Source organism: Anguilla rostrata, chromosome 4, assembly GCF_018555375.3.
Source record: "Anguilla rostrata isolate EN2019 chromosome 4, ASM1855537v3, whole genome shotgun sequence".
In the NCBI taxonomy this organism is placed as follows: Eukaryota; Metazoa; Chordata; class Actinopteri; order Anguilliformes; family Anguillidae; genus Anguilla; species Anguilla rostrata.
The window spans coordinates 33,518,318-33,542,145 of record NC_057936.1 but is presented as its reverse complement, the minus strand read 5'-3'; the positions used below and the strand labels follow the sequence as shown (position 1 = coordinate 33,542,145).

General features: G+C 37.9%; 1 protein-coding gene across 1 annotated transcript; it reads left to right on the top strand.

The window, feature by feature from the left end:
* The first annotated feature begins 1,484 nt into the window (after window positions 1-1,484).
* klf6a (Kruppel like factor 6a) lies at window positions 1,485-8,548 on the top strand. The gene is made up of 4 exons (XM_064332335.1): window positions 1,485-1,847; window positions 3,931-4,504; window positions 5,354-5,477; window positions 5,881-8,548. Exons 1-4 carry the CDS (start codon window positions 1,746-1,748, stop codon window positions 5,930-5,932), a joined length of 852 nt encoding a protein of 283 aa, XP_064188405.1. The 5' UTR covers window positions 1,485-1,745; the 3' UTR covers window positions 5,933-8,548.
* The last annotated feature ends 15,280 nt before the right edge of the window (window positions 8,549-23,828 follow it).

Sequence of the window (23,828 nt, the reverse complement as noted above, 5' to 3'; positions counted from 1 at the left end):
ATGACTACATTTGAAATGTGCCCTGTTATATCCTCTTACTTTCACATAACAGTCCATGAAATAATTTGAGAATATATTCCTAAACCCGTTTTAGCTGCCAGTGGTTTATGGCATTATTTTGTAACCACAACCTGGTTTATGTTGCTTGGTAACATAGTGCATGTGTTTTTTTTTCTTATGTACAGTAATGCATTGAGCACAATCTGTAATAAATAAGTAAATAATTAAATAAAGGGGAATTATGATCAATGGAATCTACAATAAAGATAGCCTAAATGCGTATTTCTAGTCATCAAATATTAGATGCAATGATGGTTAAATAGTTCTATTAAGCCTGGACTATATTACATAATGAGTATGTCTGTAAAATACTCACATGCCACATTCATTTTACGATGTAAGAACGATGCATTCATCTGAGCCATTCATCATAATGGTAATTTAAATAATAAATATACACACCATGCATTGACAATTGTATTTTTAAATAATAATAATAATAATAATAATAATCCTAAAACTCTTTCACATTTTGATATAATTATGATTGCGCTGCTGGCCATTATAACAGTTGTTCAGCTGAATGTACATTTCAAAGTAACTATTTAAGTCCAGCAATAGTCTACTCAGGAGTTACTGTCTGCTCCATGTTACACACAATAGCAATTAGAAGCATCGATAATGAAAAACGTCGTGGCCTGTTATATGCAAACAAGTATGTAGCCCTACATTGGTATTTTCATTTGGTGTTCTGTCAGACCGTGCATAGGTGCCTCTCTACTATGGTCAGTCGTCCTGTACGTTTGAGTCATATGCGATGTGGCACTTGGCTCCCCCAGTGGAATTTTACAGCATCAGAAAAACAAGACACAAACACGACAAGAGAAACACATTTTTTTTTTTCGCAAGCGAACCAATCACGTTATCTGTATCTTTCTGGAAACCATAATTCACAACTTTGATAAGATGCACATATATCAAAATTCGGTGAAATAGTAGGCTATCATTTATTCTTGTTTGCAACTAACTCTATTCAATTGTCAAACGGACAACGCCAACTTCAGTTAAATAAATGAGCAACAACTTGCTTAACTGAACAAGCTGTTTATTCTTCACAGTTTCCTAGATTGCATTACTACCTTTACAAACTGTAACTTAAACTGCTAATAATGTGCTTCCAAAAAAAGATAAACTTCTGCTACGCTCAGAAGCGCTCTCTTTGACGTCTGACCGCAGAATGAGACCAACGAATGGGTACAGCCACAGAACGTAGCAGGCGCAACACATATATATACTATTCTAAAAATAGAAAACGTGTTGTCCAATGAGCACGGCGGAGCTTTAAGTCAAATTTACCAATTGTACAACGAGACAGAACGATTGTATGTCATGAGACGTTTGTGATTGGTCAAAGGTGATATCATAGGCGCGCGGGCAACCACGTTCGATATTATTGGTCGGCTCTCCAGCAGCGTAATGTTGTCACGAGTGGGGAGGTTGGCTGCAAGGTTTGAATAGGGAAGTTTACAGAGAGCCAGGTCTTGCAGTTAGTTCAGTGTTTGCAAATAGAGTGGAAACAGTGGAAGAATAGCGGTTCGGGAAACGGGAAGCAAAACAACATTTAATTGATGTGCAGTTGCATGTGGAAAATACACCAAGTTCACTTGCTGTAAAAAATACAGACATTTGAAATCGCCTGCATCTTTTTGATATATAGCCTGTAGATAGTTACATCTGGGATTAAAATGGATGTTCTACCTATGTGCAGCATCTTTCAAGAGCTTCAGATCGTTCATGACACGGGGTATTTTTCTGCTTTACCATCCCTTGAAGAGTACTGGCAGCAGGTAATAATCTTTTCCAAACATTTTCACAAACTTGAAACTGCTGTTGAGCGGGGTTCAAAACAGCATAAACCAATACCAGTGAGCCTGCTGTTCTGATTGGCCGTGTAACCAAACCGAACGCACTGCTTTCTAAACCTGAGTTTTTTTTTGTTTTTTTGTTGCTGCCAATATAATTCACTAACTAGCTCTAATGATAGCAAATATTCGTTAAGAAAACTTTTGGCAATCCAGTGATATGTATACTTATTCAAAAACTATCCGTGCCGACTTGGTATGGGACTTGACAGGTTGACTTCGCAAATGTCTTTCAGTCTCTTGCTCTCTGTTATCTCGCTCTTCGGGTACGTTACCTACAGGTCTCGTCTTGCACATAGGATATTTTAAAGCCAGTTAGCTTGCTGTGGGAAATGATAGGCTAAGTGCGAATATTCTATTAAGATGATGCATATCAATAACAGGCTGTCGTTTACTTCTATACAAATGACAGGTATTGCTACTGTCAAAGGTCAATTAAACAATAAACGAGTAATAATACGTGCATAACATAGCATCTGAACAAGTCGTCATGTGCTTATAAAAAGTCAGATCTACCTAACGATTAATAACCTACGTGTTCACTTAACACTATTCGTCTCGACAAATTGAGGTCGTGACGCAACGGTATTTCAAATTGTTTTGCTTTGATTTGAAATGGCTACAAATAATTTGAAGGTACGCAAGTTCGAGTGTATCGCTATCTGAATAAGATCCTGTTCTTATGGTAACAAGTCATATTTTATGTAATATGATTTAATTACTTAAAACAGTAAGTGCGTGAGATAGAAGTCTGATTATGTGCATTATCTTCATATAACCAATCCACAGATAATTTCTGCTAAAATTAAATTTTACCAAATTAAACCAAATTTAACAGTTTGGTATTAAACGTAGCTGGACTTAAACGGCGCAGGGTCAGCGAGCGAGACTGTAAATCTTCGCGTGCATGCTCCGTTTGTATCCATTTTTCCTTCATATAGAATGTTGCAGTTGGTACGTGATTGAAATGGATCTAAGTAGTTTCCTTCAGGCATTTGAGCTTTGGGCACGGAGCCAAGTTCTGCTGCCATCTCGGACATTTAAAGCGCTTCAGAGAAACGTTCTGCTGTGTATAATACTTTTACGATGTTTTTAACATTTATTTTGGACCGATTGTTGAAGTTTAACAGAAATGTCCAAGACCAGCCGTCGAAACCAACACAGAGACTTTTATTTGAAGCTATGTGCCTCATTTGTTTCGCATTTTCATCACTAGATTTGTGTATCGGTATTTAGTGTATTTCCTGTCAGGGGAATGACCTACTAGTATGTGCACGACTCGATGTTGCTGTAGCTGGAAAATACGGGGCAATAGTGTGGAAAAACGGGTTTAACTTCTGCCAAGGGATACATGTTCTTCTTTTCTGATGTTTTCAACAAGGTTTTATCATTATATAGGCTAGTCAAGGTTTGAATGGTGAATGTTGTCAAAGCTCTCAGGCTATTTTCCAGAAAGAGTGACATGGACAGACAGAGAGAAGTTGTGGAGGTGTTGAATTGCATGCCACCCTGCGTGTGTTAGGAAACGGCTTTGCCTGAATGAAGCTTAGAGGAAGTTAAGTGGCTTCTTTTCTGAGAAAATGAGTCACCTCGCAGTATTCTATAGCTCACTCTCTTGCAATGTGGAGTTAATATGAGGGCTTTGAGATACGTATTTTATAAATGAATGCATTCAAAGCTGTTGGCAGTAATTACTCATCATCCCCTCATAAAGCTCTTTAGAGGGCTTACATTTTATCATTGCTCTTGCAAGTATTTTTTTGTATGAGTGTGCCTTTTCTGATTTATTAATAAGTAAATTAGTTCATTAATATTATGGAAATGGATTGTCATAGGACAGGCCTCATTGCTACACTGCTTACATTGGGCGAAGGATTTTAACTGTCAGCCATGCTGTAATGTTATTACTCTCTGCATCCTGGTGACCTGAGGGATTTCATGTCAAACTGAAAGTAACTCTGTAATTCTGTTTCATTCATGGTTGGGTTTTGCTTTTGTTTTGTGTCAGACGTGTCTGGAGTTGGAGCGGTATCTTCAGAGCGAGCCGTACGTCTCTCCCCCGGACATCAAGTTCGACAGCCAGGAGGACCTCTGGAGCAAACTCATCTTGGCTTGCGGAGACAAAGGAGAGTCCAATCCAAAGATCCCGTACATAAAAGAAGAGGACAATCAGGACAGCCAAATTTTGGAGACCAACAGTGTGAACTCTGACGCCAGCAGCGAAGCATCGGACAGCTCCGAGGAGCTCTCCCCGACGCACAGCTTTACCTCCAATCCCCTGAACGCCGTTCTGGTCAATTCCGGACACTTGAGCTCTTCAATCATCAGCACTCCACCGTCCTCTCCAGAAATCGGCACAGAGTCCTCCATTCCACCGGTCTGGAGTGGCGTGCCGGCGGAATTGCACTTGCCGGGCAAAATCAGAGTCGGTGGCATTGGAAAGACAGCGGACAAGACCGGCATGGCCAACGGGGAGGCCTCGCCAGACGGGAGGAGGCGTGTGCACCGGTGTCATTTCAACGGATGCCGGAAGGTTTACACGAAGAGTTCCCACCTGAAAGCACATCAGCGCACACATACAGGTGAGTGGGCTGCCACTCGCACATGTTCAAACACCAGTGGGTTTGCCTCTATGTTTCTGTTGTCATAACATTGCGTAAGTCTTGGGAATGAGTCCACAGCAACCAGCAGTGACATCACACGTGCTTCAGCAGCTTGTCTGTAATCAACAGATGCCCCTAGTGTCGAATAGCACACATCGTAGCTTTTTATTTTTTTATTTGCTTATGAGTCAACATGCAAATTGGTGTCAAATGGTTTTTTTAATTTTTTTAAATTGCTCCTTTTTTAAATGTAATATTTGAACATAACTTCATAAGCCCATAGTTTGAATATTTGTTTTGCATGACTGGATTCCTAAATGGTGACCTAATCTACTTGGAATTTGACTGTGTGCGGCTGGGGGAGGGGTGCTTCATTTGGATCAAGGGATGCAGTTCGTCAAAACAGATTGTGTTTCAGCATGGGGGAAGCAGAGCCACTGATTCAGAATCCAAAACTGCTCTTCTCAGTCAAACATTTTTAGATTAATTTGTGTGAATTGCATGGATTGCTTTCATGGTGAACTCTGACCTCCCCAACAGTCTGTTTACATCTGCGCCAGGCATTAGGGGATCTTCTGCATTCCTTGAATTCTTTGTATTTATGAACTGCGTAACACGTCAATGGAATTTGGTCCTCAAATTACCCTCTCTTGTACTATAATTTTACTTCCCCCCCCCCCCCCCAGTTAGGCCTTATTTGTCTGTCATATAACACTGCTTTTATGTTCATGAATGTTTTTATTGAAATTTGTGGTAATTACTTAAGAGAAACCACCTTAAAAGATGTTGTATTCTAGAAAACCATTAAAGTTTGACGTTCTGTTTTAGGTGAAAAGCCGTACAGGTGCTCTTGGGAAGGCTGCGAGTGGCGTTTTGCACGGAGCGATGAGTTGACCCGGCACTTCAGGAAGCACACGGGGGCAAAGCCGTTTAAATGCAGTCACTGTGACAGGTAGGCAGACATCCCTTTGTCTTTGTACTGTGCACTTTCATACATTTTACTCAGCCGTACCCTCTCTTAACATTGTGAAACATTCAGAGATCACAGATCAATTGAACATGTTCATCACGATTCAGCTTAAGTGGACTGAATGGCCTAATCTTTTAAAATTTTTTTTAAAATGTTTAAGTGCCAATGTGTGAATAGTGGTATTTGACTTTATTTCACTGCAGTTTTTAAAACATTTTTTCAGTATTTGTAAAGACTGAAGGCCCAGTCACTCTTATAACAGGAACATGAAAAATTTTGATGGACCGATGTCCTTCACATGTGCTTAAACGGTTGACCTTTTTTAGATGTAACAACTTTAATTTTTCCGTCCCTTGTTCTCTTCTGTCGCTCCTCCTCTGTGCAGGTGTTTCTCCCGGTCTGACCATTTGGCTCTGCATATGAAGAGACACATCTGAGCGGGTCAGAAAACGGTCGAGGGGAAAGTCATGCCTCCTGCCCAGATTCAAGGTTGACGTGCCCTGAGTGGAGGGGAGGAGTGTGTCCCAGCCAAAGCGTGCCATTTTGCACCATCCTCAGTGCCTGCAGGATCTCTTTGAAGAAGCTGTCGTGAAGGTTGTTGAAAAAAAAAAAAAAGATATAAAAAAACAAAAAAAAAAACACAAAATGGTGTATGAAGCAGAAAAGCGCGAGGGGGAGATATTTTTTAAAAAATGAAAGAGAGGAAAATGTGTGTGTATGGTGCATGATGTTCTTGGACACTTGCGTTGGTACTGAACCTGTCCGGCCTCCGAGACGTCTTTTTTTTGCGAGCCAGCGAGCGAGCGAGCGCGTGCTCGGAGAATGCTTGGCCTGGCGGAAGTCCTTGTGCGCGACGAGGTACCAGCGGCGCTTTGGGCTGAGTGCTGGAGAGGAACAAGTCCCTGTGTTTGTTCCCTTGTGGTCGTGAGTAGAAACCCAGTCTGCGTGTTGGTGAGTGCAGCAGTGAGCATGGACCTGGTGGGGCGGGGGAGGTTACCGTCAAGCACCTCCTGTAAAGGAAGGCGGATGGGGGAGAGGGGGAGACCCGGATTCTGACTTGGGTGAAATTGGCGGCCCCCCATCTTAACGAAGGCGACCCGTTCCTGAATGAGAGGGGCTTTTTTTGGTGTTTGGTGCAGCTACTAAATGTGCAATGTGTTACGTAGCCTGTCTCACAGGCTACAAAGCTCATTTGTAGTCCATTGTATAAGCTGTGTGCTTAGAGATATAACACAACTATAACTTCAGTATAATAGACCGGTGTTGCATGGTTCTAGGGTTTGTACACTTCCTGTTGTCTGTAATCAGGACTGCAAATAGATTCCAATAAAGTGCAGCTACATGCAATGGGTAATTGTTACAATATTGTACATAAAGCCTTGAGTATTTTTTATTTTATTTTATTTTTTTGTTTGGAAAAAACCACTATGGCTTAGCAGCTGATTTGCTCATGAAGCATTTTTCTTTCACTTATTTATGCCTTGGAGACTAATTTTCTCTTTCCTTCTTTTCTACCTGTTGATGCACTGTTGACCTTAATGGTGCCTTATGCAAGTGACCTTGTCCTGTGGAACAGAACACTCCCTGGGGGGGGTCACATATAGTTGTATGGGTGATTTGAAAAGCTTTATTAAGGCTCTATTTCACATGAACTTGCACCTTGTCTTGTGTATGGAGATGGTTACTAGGCCCTGTGGCTTTTAAACGCGTCTTTAGTTTAGCATCCTTGTCTCACCATTAGTCAGATGATATCATTTAATGCAGCACCTAATCATTTTTTTAAAACAAATTTAGATTCAAATCAAGTTATGTTCAAGATGCAGAAAGATCTCAAAATTTATTATGTAGAGCACTTAATAAAATTGAAATGTATTTACTACTGTGTAGTATGTACTGTAATATAAGTCATTTTACACGATATGTGTTCAACAAAATTTCGTTTAAAGGTACAAAACCCTGAAAAACACGAGAAAAAGGGTGTTGTCATTTTTTTGTTTGTATAATTTTGTTTTTGTTGTGCCAAGTGTAATTGTTGAGAAAATGGAGCTGCCATGACAATGGGTGTTGTTTTAATTTAAACGACAAGACATATTCTTTGCAGCCCAGACTAAGGAAAAACCTGAAGATCCATTGAAATGAACAGCATATGGCTGGACAGGCCTCTTTAATAAATTGCTAAAGGCTTTGCTGGCACAGAATCTGTTGCAGACTGCTGACTCTGGAAGTTGGTTATTGACCTGTCTGGAGCGTGTTGTTTTAGACCAGCTATTATGAAAACGGCAAACAGGATTCCAGAAAGATAAAGAATTGCCCTTTGAAATGATTCAGTATAAACTGCAGATGCTACATTGAATAAAGCATGTACATCTGAGCCAGTGTCTATGTGTGTATATTGTGAACATAGTGAACAGTTTAAGATGTTTATATTTTGCAGGGTAATGGACCAAAAATAGCTTGTTTTTGTAAATTATATAAAATGCGATTAATGGTTGTACTTCTTTGAAGTTGGATTAAAAACAAAACGGTTGCATTTGAGTGACCAAAACAAAAATGTAAAAACATTCTGTTGAGTGTCAAAATCGTACCATGATTTGTTGGAAAGAGATGTTGACATTATTAACAAATTCACTGCAACCAGTGTTGCACACAGTGCAAGTTACAGATCAGTTGCTAAATGGCATAAGAACAAACTTGAAGCAGCTTGCTGCAGTCAGTCTAACACGAGGGTTTTGCACTGGCAAATGAACATCTTTCGGTGAATCAGCAGCCAATAACATTCAGGTGGTAATCGAGCCTTAATGAAGCCCCATGTTTGCTTGCAATTTAACCAACAAATGTTTTTATTACAGATTTTCATTCTCTGAAAATTCCCTGTTATCTAATGTATCTTTGTAAAAAAAAATAAAGTTTTGTAAGTTTTTTCCATTATTTTATTTTATTTTTTCTTTGTTTTGTTTCGCTTTACAGAATTTTATTTGACATTGCTTTGCAAAATTGTTATATTTCTGTATGAATGTATTTTTTATTGGAATAACAAAAAAATTCTTATCAGACTTTGTTTTTGGTTCATTTTTCCCCCTTACCCCTCCTTAACCTAGAAATGAGTGTTAGGTGCCATAGGCGTTATAGTAATGTAAAGTGAATCCATAATCCTGACACTTGTCCTTGGAATCCGATAATCTGAAGGTTTTCACTCATAATTCCTCCCAATCACATTATCAAACAATCCAGGCAGTGTAGTTAACTGCACCCTCACTTCTTTACAACAACTGAAAGAAGCAACAAGCTGTTTGCATTTAGGGGAATGATACATACTTTACAAAAATCACAAGTGCATCAGTATGCTGAGTGAAATTCTAATTCTCTGCAAAGATAACCTGAAACATCCCTTGAACATATGAGATGAAAGAGGTTTGTTAGACCAGTTGGTAATTTCCTGAAGATTATTGCATAATTAACTGATGATAATTAAGCAGCTTTGCCTTGTGCAAAAGATTGTTGATAGAGGTTTCAGGAAAAAAAAAAGGTTCCTACTTGCAAGTGATAATTCAGTCATATTTGTGTGCAAGTGAAAACACAAATATAACCCTGAATGTGCATTCCATGGTACATAACAGACAAGAGTTCTTTACAGAAAAGGGACATGCAAACAACCGAGATAAGCAGGTCACTAATTAGGGAAACCTGACCCCTCCCACACACACACACACAATTTTGGGTACAGTTCTTTCCCATGGTTTGGCTGGCTCCCCAAATATTTAAAGAACTTTCTGGTATGCTCTGCCTACTCTTATTACACTAAGCAGTTTAATTCAATCAGAGCTAATCTATTTGTATCCTCGATTGCACGTCACATTCATTTAGCTTTGTACTTTTTTTTTTTTTGCTTTTTCATGTCTTTCACATAAAACAGGCATAACAAATCTTTACGGTTTGCATGAGATACGGTGTTTGATCAGGAAAAACCGAGTTTTATAGGACACACTTGTGTTTTGAAACTTATAAAATGACATACTCATTGCTGCCTTTCTTGTTGCAATGCTTTTGTTTATTGTAGAGTTATTATAGTGTGTCACTACTTCCATGATTACCCTTTACATTATATATATATTCTACACAGTGATAACATACAGGAATGAAGATTTATGCATTAATTAATCTGGCAATTTAATGTTGAGGAATTCCATTAATCAAAATATTGTGTTTACGTCTATACTGTTACTGGCATATATACTGTATAGCAGGAAATATTGCTATAGCCTGGTATTTATTTTGATGAATTGCGTAGAAACCCAAGAGAAATAATTTGGAACTTAATCACCATCAGCCATATCTAAAAGGAAATTGCATTGCAAAAATGCACATTGCTGTTGATTTATTAATGTTTTGAATAACCTAATAAGAAATTAATTATTCACTCATATTAATATCGCACAAGCGATTCCTCTGATTATAAATTTCCAATATATTTACCTGTTAATGTAGAATAAAGAAGCATTTTTGATTTGGACTTTAATTATGTTATTTATTGTTAATTTCATTGAAAATAATTCAACTTTATTACGAAAATGTAATGTCTACCAAAGCTGCAATCAAATTTAGAAACTAAGGTAAGACTAGCCTCCAAATGCACTAGCATTGAATTTTACACTTGCCACAGCATACCATGTTTAGTTCATGTTTTTTGTTACCAGTTTCAATGTACTTTTTTGAATTATTACCAATAGTTACTATGTAGTTTCATCCAGAGTACTGAAAAAATGTTACCACACCATTTTTATATTGGACTTTTACCCCTTACGTTTTAACCGTGATATATACGAGTGGCACCACAGCTCACTACATTACCTAATTAGAGGACAAACCTTATATTAAAGTATTTAGTAGACCTTATCCAGAGTCACTTTCTTAAGGACTTCAGGTCAAGTAGCTTTTTCAGAACGTTCCAGATACATTTCAGAGCCACTTATAGAGTTGTGAATTTTTTTTAATAGATGAAATCCATTTATACAGCTGGATATTTTTGAAGGAATTACTGTGAAGTACCTTGCTCTGTGAAATAGATCTTCATTCCATATGTATGCCCATTAGTCTATGCTGTTGCACAATGTAGCTTTGGGTAACCTAGCAGATCCATAAACAATATGCAAAGAGATTTAGAGGCACGTTTAGGAATATGTTTAACATCAAGTGTGTATCAGTTTTTCCAACGATTTCCCACACATTTATTTGAAACTATAAATCCCATGGATTCCTGAGAATGGAAATATCCCTTTATACATGACTCATGCTTTTGCCTAAGCCCATGAGGAGACATTCACTGGAGCCATGCCACTTCACACCTTCTTAACAATAAATAGCCTAGCCTCTAACTTAGTATACGTGTCACATTTTTAGATAATTTGAATTTAGATTTTACACAGTTATGTATTGTCTATTTGAAACATTACTGTATAAAATGATTATAGGAACAAAGGAAACAAAGCAACGGAAGAGCAACTGGAAATAATTCATACCATCATACCCTTTACTTTCATTTGTAAATGAAAATAGCTGATACTGTGTGCAGCAATGCATATGGAATATTACAGAGAGAGAGAGAGAGAGAGAGAGAGAGAGAGAAGTGGGTAAGAAGATATTAGGTATATTAGTGTAGACCATGGTCATTAACCAGTCACATTATGGTTAGGCAATATTTCACTGTCTCTGTGTTGATTGATCTGTTGACTGATTTCTTGCTAAAGTATAACAATGACATATAAAGAGGTCCTATACAACAACAAGGGTTACCTCATGTAAAGGATTCTGTACAAACAGATCTCATTATAAAACTATTTTGAAGCATTATTTCAAACCAAGGTGTTATTCCTCATGTTTAGCTTTGTCAAAATGATGCATTGTGCAACAATTAATTCTGGGTGAGATCTGAAACTGAAATGCAGACATTTGTATGATGAGATTGTTAGAGTAGCAATTGCGCTTTGTTTATGCATGGATCTCTGTCCTGTCAAGCAATAGGTTATATCCTTATATAGTGTTATAAGGGCATAATAGAAGTCTTTACAGAAATCTCTCGAAATATGGATAGAAATGTGAGTTGAAAAATTAAGCCAGTACTGCTGGGAAGAGATCAGGTGTGTAGTAGGATGATGTCACTCAGCCTGACCTTGCCACTGATTCAACGTGTTCACAGGAGCATGTTTGTGTTTTATGCAAAGCACGCCCGGTGTGACATCACCTGTGCAGTCACCTGGCTGGGACCTGGCTGGTTGTCAGTTACTGGTAGCTACAGAAAACATTTTTAAATATGTTCAAATGAGACTTGCACAGGTGCACAGAATGTTGAGGGTTTCACATTGTTTTTCATTATTAAATGTCAAATTTTCTGCTAAACAAAGCATGTTCTGTGAACTCAATCCAAACTCATATTAGACATACGAGAGAGAGAGAGAACATATATGGAATAAATATTATGCGAATATATTTCTATTGAAACAAATGTATTTGCATTAATGCTATTTACGATCATCAATGGAGCTCATACATAGTAATGTTTTTATATAATTAAAGCTTGCGCTTTTGATTATTAGCTTGTATTGTTTTCAGAGATTGTATACACACGGGAATGTAAAGAGGTGTAAGAGTCTGGAATGAAGATTGAGAGGTGGATTCGTTCTTCAAATTTCCTGCAGATAGTGATTTTGTAGATGGTATGCAATTCATTCACAACATCAATAACTGCACAGCATGTTGCCAAGTATTCTAAATCAGTGTTGCGTACATGTGAAAACCACGATGCAAGCAGTATTCACTGTATATGTTATTTGACAGCAAGAGAGGTAATCTATAAAATTATGATTTATCAAATCTAATTTATGTTTCAGTATTTGTTGCTGATAAATCAAAATAACACACAACTTTAGTAATGTAGGGAATTTTATCCTGACAGACAGTATTCTAGTATTGTGTTTCTTGGTGTTGCAGTCTTCGGCACATTGAAATTTTTATGTGCAATTGGATTTGTGGTGAGAGTGCGTGAGATGACCTTCTGCTGTCAGGCAATAACCCCCTTCTATTGATATTCATCAAACTTTCATTTATTTTCTTTTTTTAAGGGGGGGGGGGGGGGCATGTAATTTCCCATTTTGAAAATCTTAGTGCTGACATCTACATCAGCAGCAGGTATAGCAGTGCTATGTGCTAATGGCATCAGTTTTTAAGGTATGCCCTGAGACACCAATTTCAGTGATGAATTTATTTTTAAAAAAGTGTACACAGTGTTAGCCTGCATATCTGACCCATGTTGGGTATGTGAAAAATCTGATAATTGAATATCATGAAAAATGTCACAGCAGCCAAGACAATTTGAAATATTGAATGTGTATCTTATTAAAGTCATTTTTCAAAGATTTTTAAAAAGTTTGCTTATAGTTATTAAACTTTAATTATAAAAACACAATTCAATAGTTTAACATAACTCTCTCAATCTCACGTTTTTAAACTAAACTCAATACGACTAAAGACAGCAATACCATTTGCTATAGTAGTTTTTGCTATGCCTAAATCCTGTGATATCTTACATTTGGACGTTACTCCAGAAGAGGAATTATTTAAGATTTTTTCTCGACAACCCATTTTCTTTTCACTAGCAAACATTTTCAATGATGACAGTACTGTGCCTCCCACCACAGCTATAGTATTGCAAAATGTGGATGTGTATGTGGGCATATAGGCAAATGGAAAGTTCTGTTCTGTACTTTAAAAGTACAGGTCTTTGAAAGTAAAGCTCTTTGAAATTAAAGTTCATTTTAAAGCAATTCCTTAATTTTGAGAATTCCCAGGCCTTCAAATAATCCAGCATCAGACTGACTGGTGTGGGATATGTAATATTTTACATTTGGATTATACTATCAGGCACAATGTTAATGTAGTAATGCCTGTGAAGTATTTAATGTTAAAGAGACTTTGTGTGTTCTCCCTGTAGTGCGCTGGATAGTTATAATCATAAGACTATATCAGCAGTACAGTAGTTCTGACACTTTTACAGTTTCATTTTCTCAATTTCTGTGAGACACACTTTTGATAATTTTTGGGCTACTGCTGAACAGCACAATCCAGGTATATTCTTTTTATTTTTTCAAAAGAGGACATGCAGGATAGAGGACACGGACAATGATGTCATCCCCTACCGGCTCTTTGTTTAAACATCAAACAGGAGCAAATTAATCCAGGGCGGTAGTGGGTGGCAGTGGGGGGGGTGGGGGTGGTTGGGGGGTGGGACAATTCCATATGCTCACAGTCCTGTCAGGTTTAAACACCACATTACATCATAGGTGTCATTCCCACAGTTCCCAGGCTGTGGGAATGACACCTATGACAGTGCAACAGAACTAAAAAAAGTCCTTTATCATCTTGCTAAGACTACTGTGAATGGTACTGCGCTATATGCAAGTAAACCTCCCTTCAATTGCGGCAGTGGGTGTAGGTGCTGTCAGATTCACGGCCTGCAGTCTGCATTCTACTCCCAGTGTAGAACAAACGTAAAAAATGACATACTTGAGAGCCCTGTTTCCTTGAGTCATTTGCACAAGCAAAAATGTCTGCAGATTACAATGACTTGGATGGAGTGAAATATTTAATTCATTAATTATTTTCTGACTGGCAGTCAAAATGTTATGACATTGCAGACTTGTATTAGCAGCTTGAAAATTACGTTAGTTCTATATTTCCACCAGGCCCTCCCAGCACCAGGGCACTGGCATGCTGTATGCTATAGGTGAGCTAACTTGTAAAACTTTCTGGTTCATGTGAGATTTATAAATTCGTAAAATGCCAAGCTAGGTTTTTATTCATAATAATAATGTTATAACTCCCGCTCACCCGTCTTTTTTTCTTTAAAAAAAAAAACAAAAAAAAAAATATATACTATATGGTCACCCGAGTTTTGACTTGAAATTTATTACAAAGTTATTCAGCAAAAGTATTGAGTAAGAAAAACATCCTAGGGGTCTGAGGAGATCATAGCCTGGCCCTGCCAGTAGGTCTCATGGTCTCTTTTGATAATGCCTCCAGAGCTTCTGAACACAAATAGCCCCGCTCATCCATGTCAAGGACTGAAATTCTTTCAAAATCCACTGCATCCTTTTCTCCAGGTTAACTCAGTGCAGCTGCATTAATCACCATGACAACTACCTTCTCTCTGCTTGTTATACCCAGTGGAGAGATAGTTTTAGCCATGCATATTCTAATTTCACACTTTGTGAATATCACCATCCTGTACTTACTGTGCCATCTATTCTAATTTGCAATGTCTGGACAAGGCCTCTAAACTCGGAAAGCTGGAAATATTCTGCTTGGATTGTGCTTCTCTGTGCCTCCCTTTCCATTCTTTCAGTCTGTTCCCATCACTGCCAAGACACTGTCGGGCTGAATTACGCAGCCAAACACAGAGAGGGACGGTCAGACATGTAATTGTCAGTATGCGAGGAGCTGAAATATCTAGGATGTGTTACTTCACAGGGTGAAGTAGTTTGAATCATTCATTCTTGTTGATTTACAACTTGTTGATAACAAGTTAAAGCAATGACAGTAATAATGTAACAGATGGTCAATATCTTTAATCAGCTAAATGTTATAAGATTTGCCACGTTATTCAAATATTGGTTGTCCAATTATTACAATAGCAATATGTTATGTTATATATTTATAACAGTCCATCACATAAATGTGCTATAATAGCATAATAATACTATAGTAATCAGAGAACAGAAGGCAACAGGATAAATTCCCAGACAGGGCACCATCATTGTGGACATGAGCAATGCACTGCATTTGAATTATTTAACTAAAATTACTAAATACATAAATGTTAAAAAAGCTTGAAGTTCATCTGTCAAGCCCAATCATAATCATAATGATACCAGCTACATTCAATTTTAAGTAGGTTTATTGTTATGTTCAAGGCAAAAAACATCAAGCAGTTCAACTCCAGATAGTCCTATTATCTCTTGCTTCAATTGCTTGGATGTGTCAGATATTGTATAACTCTAAATGAACTGATCTGCACTTCTTTAACCACACAATCAACCTACAGTAGGTGTGAAACTGACTAAGTTCTTTATTCATATATCTGAAATTATATCTAGACTTGTGACATACATTTAAACACAGACTATGACTACATGCACTCAGTCCTATCCTGACCTACTTCTGTTAACACTAATTAAGATACAAATTGACCTAATGAAACTTTGGCTGATTAACTGCAGACTGGATATTATTGCACAGAAGGATGCTTCAGGAAGATGACACCTTTTAAAGTGATGTTGTATTATATTATAATATAAAGCCACAAAATATTATTTTTGCATTGTTACACAGTCTATATAGGCTAGTTGTGCTATGTTCCTATCCCACTGTTCCTGCACCAGGATAAATTAGAATACAATAGATTATGACAATGGAAATCTACACAATCAAATCTTAACACTTAATTTGTTTTAAGGCCTATTGGAATGGCCTGAAGTCTAAAAATTACATTTTATCCTGACATTTCTTTAAGATGAAAATAAAAATTCTTGCCATAACAACCTTTATTTTCAGAGTAAAATATGGGTAGTCAAATGATAGCAAATGGTTGCAATATTGTAGTACTGATATCTGAATGTAAATTCATTTTGTTTGTGGGCAACCGTCTGCTCCAAATTATGCTTATTTTCTATTGGATAGCAGCATTTTGTATTTGCAAACTGAAATTGGCTGCTAATTTGAGCCTGTGGCCTGACTGTCAGCTTCTGTCGGACAGTCACATTGTTACAAACCGGTTTGTCCCGTGGACACAGTTACCCTACAAAGCTGGTGTTTACCATACAAATTTGAAAATAGTCTTGTGCCCAGGGCATAACAAAAAAGCTCTCTGGTTCCAGACTTCACAACAATGCTGCTGACTGTTTTTTTTTTTGTTATGTACATGTCTGTGGGCTGTTTGGTTGATGAAGAAAAATGGGCCAGATACCACTGTGGAGCTGGAACCTGGATTTTTCCGTTTTCTGTCATATATTCTTTATTGAGCCAAATAAGAACTAACCATTTAATCTCAGCATGCCATGATCACTGATTGTGGCACAAATACAAGTGAGAGCTTTGCCTAGATGACAAGCCGCATAAGTCCCCATAACTTTCCCAGTGCATTAAATAAGAAAGTTGTAAATGCGGGAATGTGGAATTTCATTTGCTTCGTTTTGACAAAAGAGAACAATCAATATGAGACACGATGGGTAAAAAGTTTTCAGTGTTACCACTAGAGCAGCTTCTGCCATCTTCTTTTCGAAGGAGTTGGTTATCCACAAAACCAGTTGACTGTACAGATAAGAAAAACGTATATCAGAATGACAATTTGACATTCTGTGCTGTACCTACAGTTGTGAGAAATGCAGCAGGAAAGCATTTGTGCCATACTGGCTCATGCCAGCTTGGTTGAATCCCTGCAATGTGAAGGTGTAAAAGTGCACTGTCGCATCAGTGTGTCAGACATTTGAACCACAACAGTACAATCCGTGCAACTTGACAACTTGCATTTGATGATTAAGTTACGTGAAGGTCAGACTGTCTTTTTCACTCCTATCATGTCTATGATGGTTAAATAAGTAAAGTGCTCTTGTGATTTGCGACACATGATGTGTAGTTCTCCCTTGACCTTAACTTTTTTCATGAAGAGAGTATGCCTTGGACATAAAAGCATGGTCTTAAATAATATACTTCAAATTGTGTCAAAAATTACAGTCAACATGTCAAGTACAATTTTTAATGTGTATATAAAACCCCCAGTATTTAATATGAAGTGTGAATTCCCTTCTTTATAATGGTCTAAATAATTAATATTTTATATACTATGTTTACAATGAATGTATAAATGAATGATGTGCAGGAAATGTAATAGGGCACCCAAATTGCTAATGTGCTAATGTCTTTCCTCAGAAGTGCCCGGCAGTGTTTGGTAAGCGAAGCTTTACCAGCATAGTGAAGCCAGCATTGCATGCAAGACATGCAATGGAACAGGACTCTGAACATCCTGTTTTCCTGTCTGTTTTCAAAGCAACCGCAAGATGATGCCTTGATGACCTGTAATCAAGACCTAATTTCCCAAGATCAATGTGCCATTTCTCACCTCTAAACTTTGTGAGCAGTACACATAGCACATTACTATTCAGCATGTTTTTTTGCTTTCAGTTGCACTGATGTCATCCTCACGCATTACGTTAGGCTGCTGTCTGATAATGGCATGCTTAAAAACAACCGTCAACAGTTCTAACGAGCGAGCAAATTCTTTTTCTAATTTGTTTCCCATGGGATGTTGTTCTAATTCACATCCGCATTATTTACATAAATTACTTCCCTACAGATGCCAGTCACAGTCAGTCCAGTGAGCCCAGATCTAGAGTATTTGGTTCTCATACTTTGGCAGTTCCTATTTGCATACTGTATTGCTTCACTCCCTGTTCCTAGGAGCGGGGGCAGCGTGGTTTTTCTGTTTCACATGAGAGGTTAAATACTGTGACATAATTGTTTGGCCATGCAAATTGTTAACACCCATTTGATGTGAATACACCATACTTGCTTGGTTGGGAAATGTGTATAGCAAAAAATATCCCTACAGGCCTCACTTAAATGAATGCACTCCCATTGCCTCAGGAAAAAAAAAAAAAAAAAAAAAAAACATGGCTGACCATTTCCAAAATTATGTCAATGTCTGTAAACACCCCTTAATTTAAGCCTCAGTCAGATACCATTCTGCCACATTTACACCTAGATAAATCACTCTGAAATATTTCCCTAAAAAGGGAGATAATCAGTCTGCATGGTTGAATGAATGAACCAAATAAGTGAGATTTCACATTTCCTGTGTTTTATTGAGTTTGTAAATATTCCGCATTAACAATGAAGATTATAACAATACAAATAAAGCGAGGGAATCTCTGCTCTTGTCATGTTGTATTCTTCTTGTAGTTAATTGTGTTCTGTATGTATGCTTGCACTTTTATTTCAGGCGATGAACACTAACGACACTCTTTGTTTCGAGTTAAAATACTATGTTTCAGGGAGACATGCTGGACTGAGTAAATTCAGAATAAGTAAAACAAGGTGGAAACTTCATCCCATTTTCCAGAAGAACTGAACTCTTTGGTGCCAAACTCAATTCTCCCACACAATTTAAGATTCTCAAGGATATAGCGTTTTTGGCTGGCTTTTATAAAATTGATATCGTATATAATTCTGTGATAGAGGAGCTGTCACAAGAAAGCATCAATAGTGACCCTACCTAAATTCCTTCTCTGATACTAACAGCTTAGTATTTCTCAAAGCCAAATGCCACGTGAATTGAATAAAGACCTTTATTATTATTATTTTTTTTTAAACACATGTAATGCAGAATATATAAGATTGCACGCATTTTGTATTTTTTTTTTTTCATCATCAGTGCAAATTAGCATCTTACTTAATACATTTTCTGTAGGCTTAATCTCACTGGGGCATTCTCTCATTTGTCATTTAACGAAGCATAATTATTAATTTACAGCACCAATTAAACATTAATAACACATTCTATCCAGATTCACATCAGCACATGCATTGCTCCACGCATGCAATCTTAATGCTTTTAAATCTTACAAAGATTTAAAAATATGCTTTTGTTATTCTCTGTATCCTTTTTTTTTTGAGAGCCAAGCAAACAGTACAGCACGACTGTTTCCTTTTTTGAGCATAAACAATGTGAGAAGCCGGAGCTGCAGTCTAATGAAAAGTATGAGGGAGAGTGTGTTCTCGTCATGCCCGACCGAACGGCTGACTGGCAGAGTGAGAACATTTACTCTCCCTGAATGCCAATTAACCGATTCCTCCCGGGTTCCCACCCTCATTAACTCCATGCGAGCGGCTACCGATGGAGATTAAAACGCAGAAACGAAATGCAAATGAAACGCAGGGCGCACTGGTGCTGCTTCTATACGTACAGCATACAGTGCACCGTCAAAACATTACGCTGGCCTCTCGAGTCTCCCGTCATGTCCAAAAATGATAATAATATCTTGTAAGCAGTTAGGCGGGAGAAAAAGCTTCTGAGCAAAGTTGGATTGTAATGCTGCCTTTGGGATTAGCACCTCTCTCTGCAATGGAACTGAATAAGGAACACCTCCATCCATATTAGTATGCAACCCATGTCTCATGTATACATTATTCTCTTTTATGTGTGTCAAAGCAGTGAAGGAATCTCTGAGTATCACAGTCCAAATATTTTGGCAAAATCACCACAAGCAGGCAACTGGTACCACAGACTCATTTCTACTGGCTACAGGGCTGTAAGACACATACTGAAATAGACATGTTAAGTATTAATTACAGACACCGTCTTCTTTTTCACTTTGCATGATCCAGATGCCAACAGATTGTTTGGATCATGACACTTGTCATACACGAATCGTGTATAAAATAAAATCTGGAAAAGTGTGGCAATCATTAATAAAACACGACTACGAATTTGGTGCCTCAAGAATCCTGATTACTATTAATGGGATTAATATTTCATACAAACATCTGTCTGTGTATCATACGGCAGTGTACTCTTGAGTTTTCTACAAATGATCACTGAAAACAAGTAAACACACAAGCGGATGAGGGAGCAGCTACAAAGATGTTAGCAGCGAAGAACAGATCTGCAGATTATTTTCCCTCCTGTCAAACTAATAAAATATTAATAGGATGGAAGCGTATTACTAGCGACAGGTAAGGGTGCGGGGAGTTTCAGTGGGAAAAACATACACCATAGCAAGGCTGAAACACACTGTTAGTTAAGTAGGAAGGAAGACACACAGAACTATTGGCTTAGCGAGAGGAAAATCTGTGCCAGAATTCTGCCCCTGGCCCCTTCTAATGCTCTGTTCCGCCCAGCTGAGACAAGCCCTTGGCTTGGACAGCACTTCCATTCTTCTCCAGCTTATCACAAGACACTCACAATTGAACATTAATAGGTGACCCAGCCACACAAAGCCCCCAAGGCAGTAAAAAAAAACTCTAGTATGTGATTTTGAGCCCCAGGTATATTTCACTGAATTGCTTTGAATTTAAACACAAATATGTTTTAAGAAATTGCCTTCTAAAGAAACCAGGCAAAAAGTGACCTGGTCTAGGGCTGAATCGCCTTATTTTTGTTTTTACCTTATTATTTTATTTTCTGCCATGGCATTATAGTAACAGAAATGAAGCGCCTTATGCATATACATCTAAGTACCATGGCAATTTTGCATGTTAATTAATCTCATTAATATTAACCATGAATTAAGTGCTAATTTGATCAAAGTTATAATTTTAAGTGTATCAAACGGCTTCAAAATAGGCAAATATTCCATTATGAAATGCTTTGACCACCAGGATGCATTTAATATATCACAACTTTCACAGACCAGTACATGACAGCTCCCCCTGTGCAAACTGTTGTTTAAAAAATGAAAATAGAGTGAAATTTGAGGTGAATATTCAGTCCAATAATGTAAATGAAAATGTAGACATCTATGTCATAATCAATCGATACATTGTGTGCATATTATTTTTTATATTGTAAATTTAAACTTGGCAAATCCTTGTAGCATTCTTGTTTCTGAATGTATTTGGCACTATATAGCAGTGGGTATGATGCTGGAAAACGAACAGCATCCTGTCTTACCAACATGACGTAACCCATCTCCACAGCAGACTTATCATGTGTATCTATAAATCTGTTTCATCCATTTCCTCACTGGGATTCTTAACAAAGGCTTGTTTCAGTGGGCTGTTGCGAGAGAGGGAGGCGGGGTTGTGACTGTGTGGAGTGATGGGAAGGATGGCAGACGTTCAAAGCAAATCCATAGAAGGCAAATTAGCCTCCTTGGCAGAGTGGCCCTGTTTCCATAGACAGTGACAACATGACTTTTGTTAAGTGCAAAAGAAAAGAGGAGCCGTAGATAGAGGTGGCATGCATACACAAGAAAGTTAAAACTTGTTAAAATGAATAATGCTTACAGTATGTGAAATACAGTCCCCTCCAAAAGTATTGGAACAGCAAGGCCAATTCCTTTGTTTTTGCAATACATTCAATACATTTGGGGTTGAGATATAAAGATGAACATGAGACAAGAGTTCAGAATTTCAGCTTTTATTTCCTGGTATTTACACCTAGATGTGTTAAAGTACTTAGAACATAGCACCTTTTGGTATCAGACCACCCAATTTTTAGGTGAGCAAAAGTATTGGAACAGAGAGTATTTAAGTAAATGAAAGTAAATAACACTTAATATTTGGTAGCATATCTCTTGCTTGCAATAACTGCATCAAGCCTGTGACCCATTGACATCACCAAACTGTTGCATTCTTCTTTTGTGATGCTTTTCCAGGCTTTTACTGCAGCGTCTTTCAGTTGTTGTCGTTTCAGGGGCTTTTTCCCTTCTATCTCCTCTTCAGGAGGTGAAATGCATGCTCAATTGAGTTAAGGTCTGGTGATTGACCTGGCCAGTCTAAAACCTTCCACTTTTTCTCCATAATGAAATCCTTTGTTGTGTTGGCAGTGTGTTTTGGGTCATTGTCTTGCTGCATGATGAAGTTCCTCCCAATTAGTTTGGACGCATTTCTCCGTAAGTTGGCAGACAGAATGTTTTTGTAGACTTCTGAATTCATCCTGCTGCTACCATCATGGAGCCCACTCCAGAAGCAGCCATGCAAGCCCAAGCCATAACACTTCCTCCACCACACTTCACATATGAGCTCGTATGTTTTGGATCATGAGCAGATCCCTTCTTTCTCCACACTTTGGCCTTTCCATCACTTTGGTAGAGGTTAATCTTGATCTCATCAGTCCATCAGTTTGTGGCTCTTCTCTGTACTTCTTTGCAAATTGTAATCTAGCCTTCCGATTCTTACTACTGATGAGTTTGCATCTTGTGGTATAGCCTCTATATTGCTGCTCTCTAAGTCTTCTTTGAACGGTTGATTGAGATACCTTCACCCCTGCCCTGTGGAGATTGTTTGTGATGTCACTGACTGATGTTTTGGGGTTTTTCTTCACAGTTCTCACAATGTTTCTGTCATCAACTGCTGTTGTTTTCCTTGGTCAACCTGTTCAATGTCAGTTGCTCAGTACGCCAGCGGTTTCTTTCTTTTTCAGGACATTTCAAGTTGTTGTACAAGCTATCCCCAATGCTTGTGCAATGGCTCTGGTCGATTTCCCCTCTTTTCTAAGTTTCAAAATGGCTTGCTTTTCTCCCAAAGACAGCTCTCTGGTCTTCATGTTAGTTTATCTTTTATAACACAAATGCAATCTTCACAGGCAAAACCCAAGGCTAAAACCAAGAGTAGACATTCAGAACTATTTATTGTTTAACCAATCAATCTAACAGGACACAGCTGGGCAAAAAGAAACACCTGTCAGTCACATGTTCCAATAATTTTGCTCACCTAAAAATTGGGTTGTCTGATACAAAAGGTGATATGTTCTAAGTTGTTTAATAAATCTAGATAAAAATACCAGGAAATAAAGGCTGAAATTCGGATCTGTCATCTCATGTACATTTTCAGTGTATAGCAAAAACAAAGGAATTGACATTGCTGTTCCAATACTTTTGGACGGGGAGGCGGGGTACTTTTCAAATTACAAATTGATCATTTGGGTCCATTGAGGAGAATCTGATGGAAATTTATTTGAATATTATTACCAAAATTATATGATGCAAGTGTCCATAAGCGATAAGTAGGCATCGAGATTGAAGGGTGACATGCTATGCTATGATGACACTTTTCACAGATAGCATTATTTGATCATAAAACAAGAACATTAAATAGCATTTTAACTAGTGATGAGCATTCTTGAAACAATTAACTGAACATTAATGCGTGGGACAACTGATTCTGCTGCGTAAGCAAGTCTACTCTTTACCAAGCTAGCTAACTAGCTATCTATCAAGCAAATACATATTAGCACAAACATCTTTGCTTACCTGAGACAAAAATGAAGCTATTAGTAGAATAGAAGATATCCATTACAGAATTAAAATGATTATATCAGTTCTAGAAAATAAACGCATAAAATGAAGTTACCAGACTCACGCCTGAGTTTATCTGGCCTTTGTCTTAATCAACTGTGAGATAAATAGTGACAATAAGCAGTCAGTAAATCAACGCAGAACAACAGAAATAAACGTTATTAGTAGAACTACCACTTCATGCCATATTTCATTCTAATGGCGAAGATAGTGGTTTGGGAGGTGAAAGTGAAAGTGCACTTTCTGGGAATAGTTTATTTCCATGAAGGAC

What these genes read in the sequence shown, in the direction of transcription:
- klf6a (XM_064332335.1), top strand. Translation starts at nt 1,746, where the DNA reads ATGGATGTTCTACCTATGTGCAGCATCTTTCAAGAGCTTCAGATCGTT. An exon ending in TTGAAGAGTACTGGCAGCAG is followed by an intron (nt 1,848 to 3,930) that starts GTAATAATCTTT and finishes GTTTTGTGTCAG; the next exon opens with ACGTGTCTGGAGTTGGAGCG. An exon ending in AAATGCAGTCACTGTGACAG is followed by an intron (nt 5,478 to 5,880) that starts GTAGGCAGACAT and finishes TCCTCTGTGCAG; the next exon opens with GTGTTTCTCCCGGTCTGACC.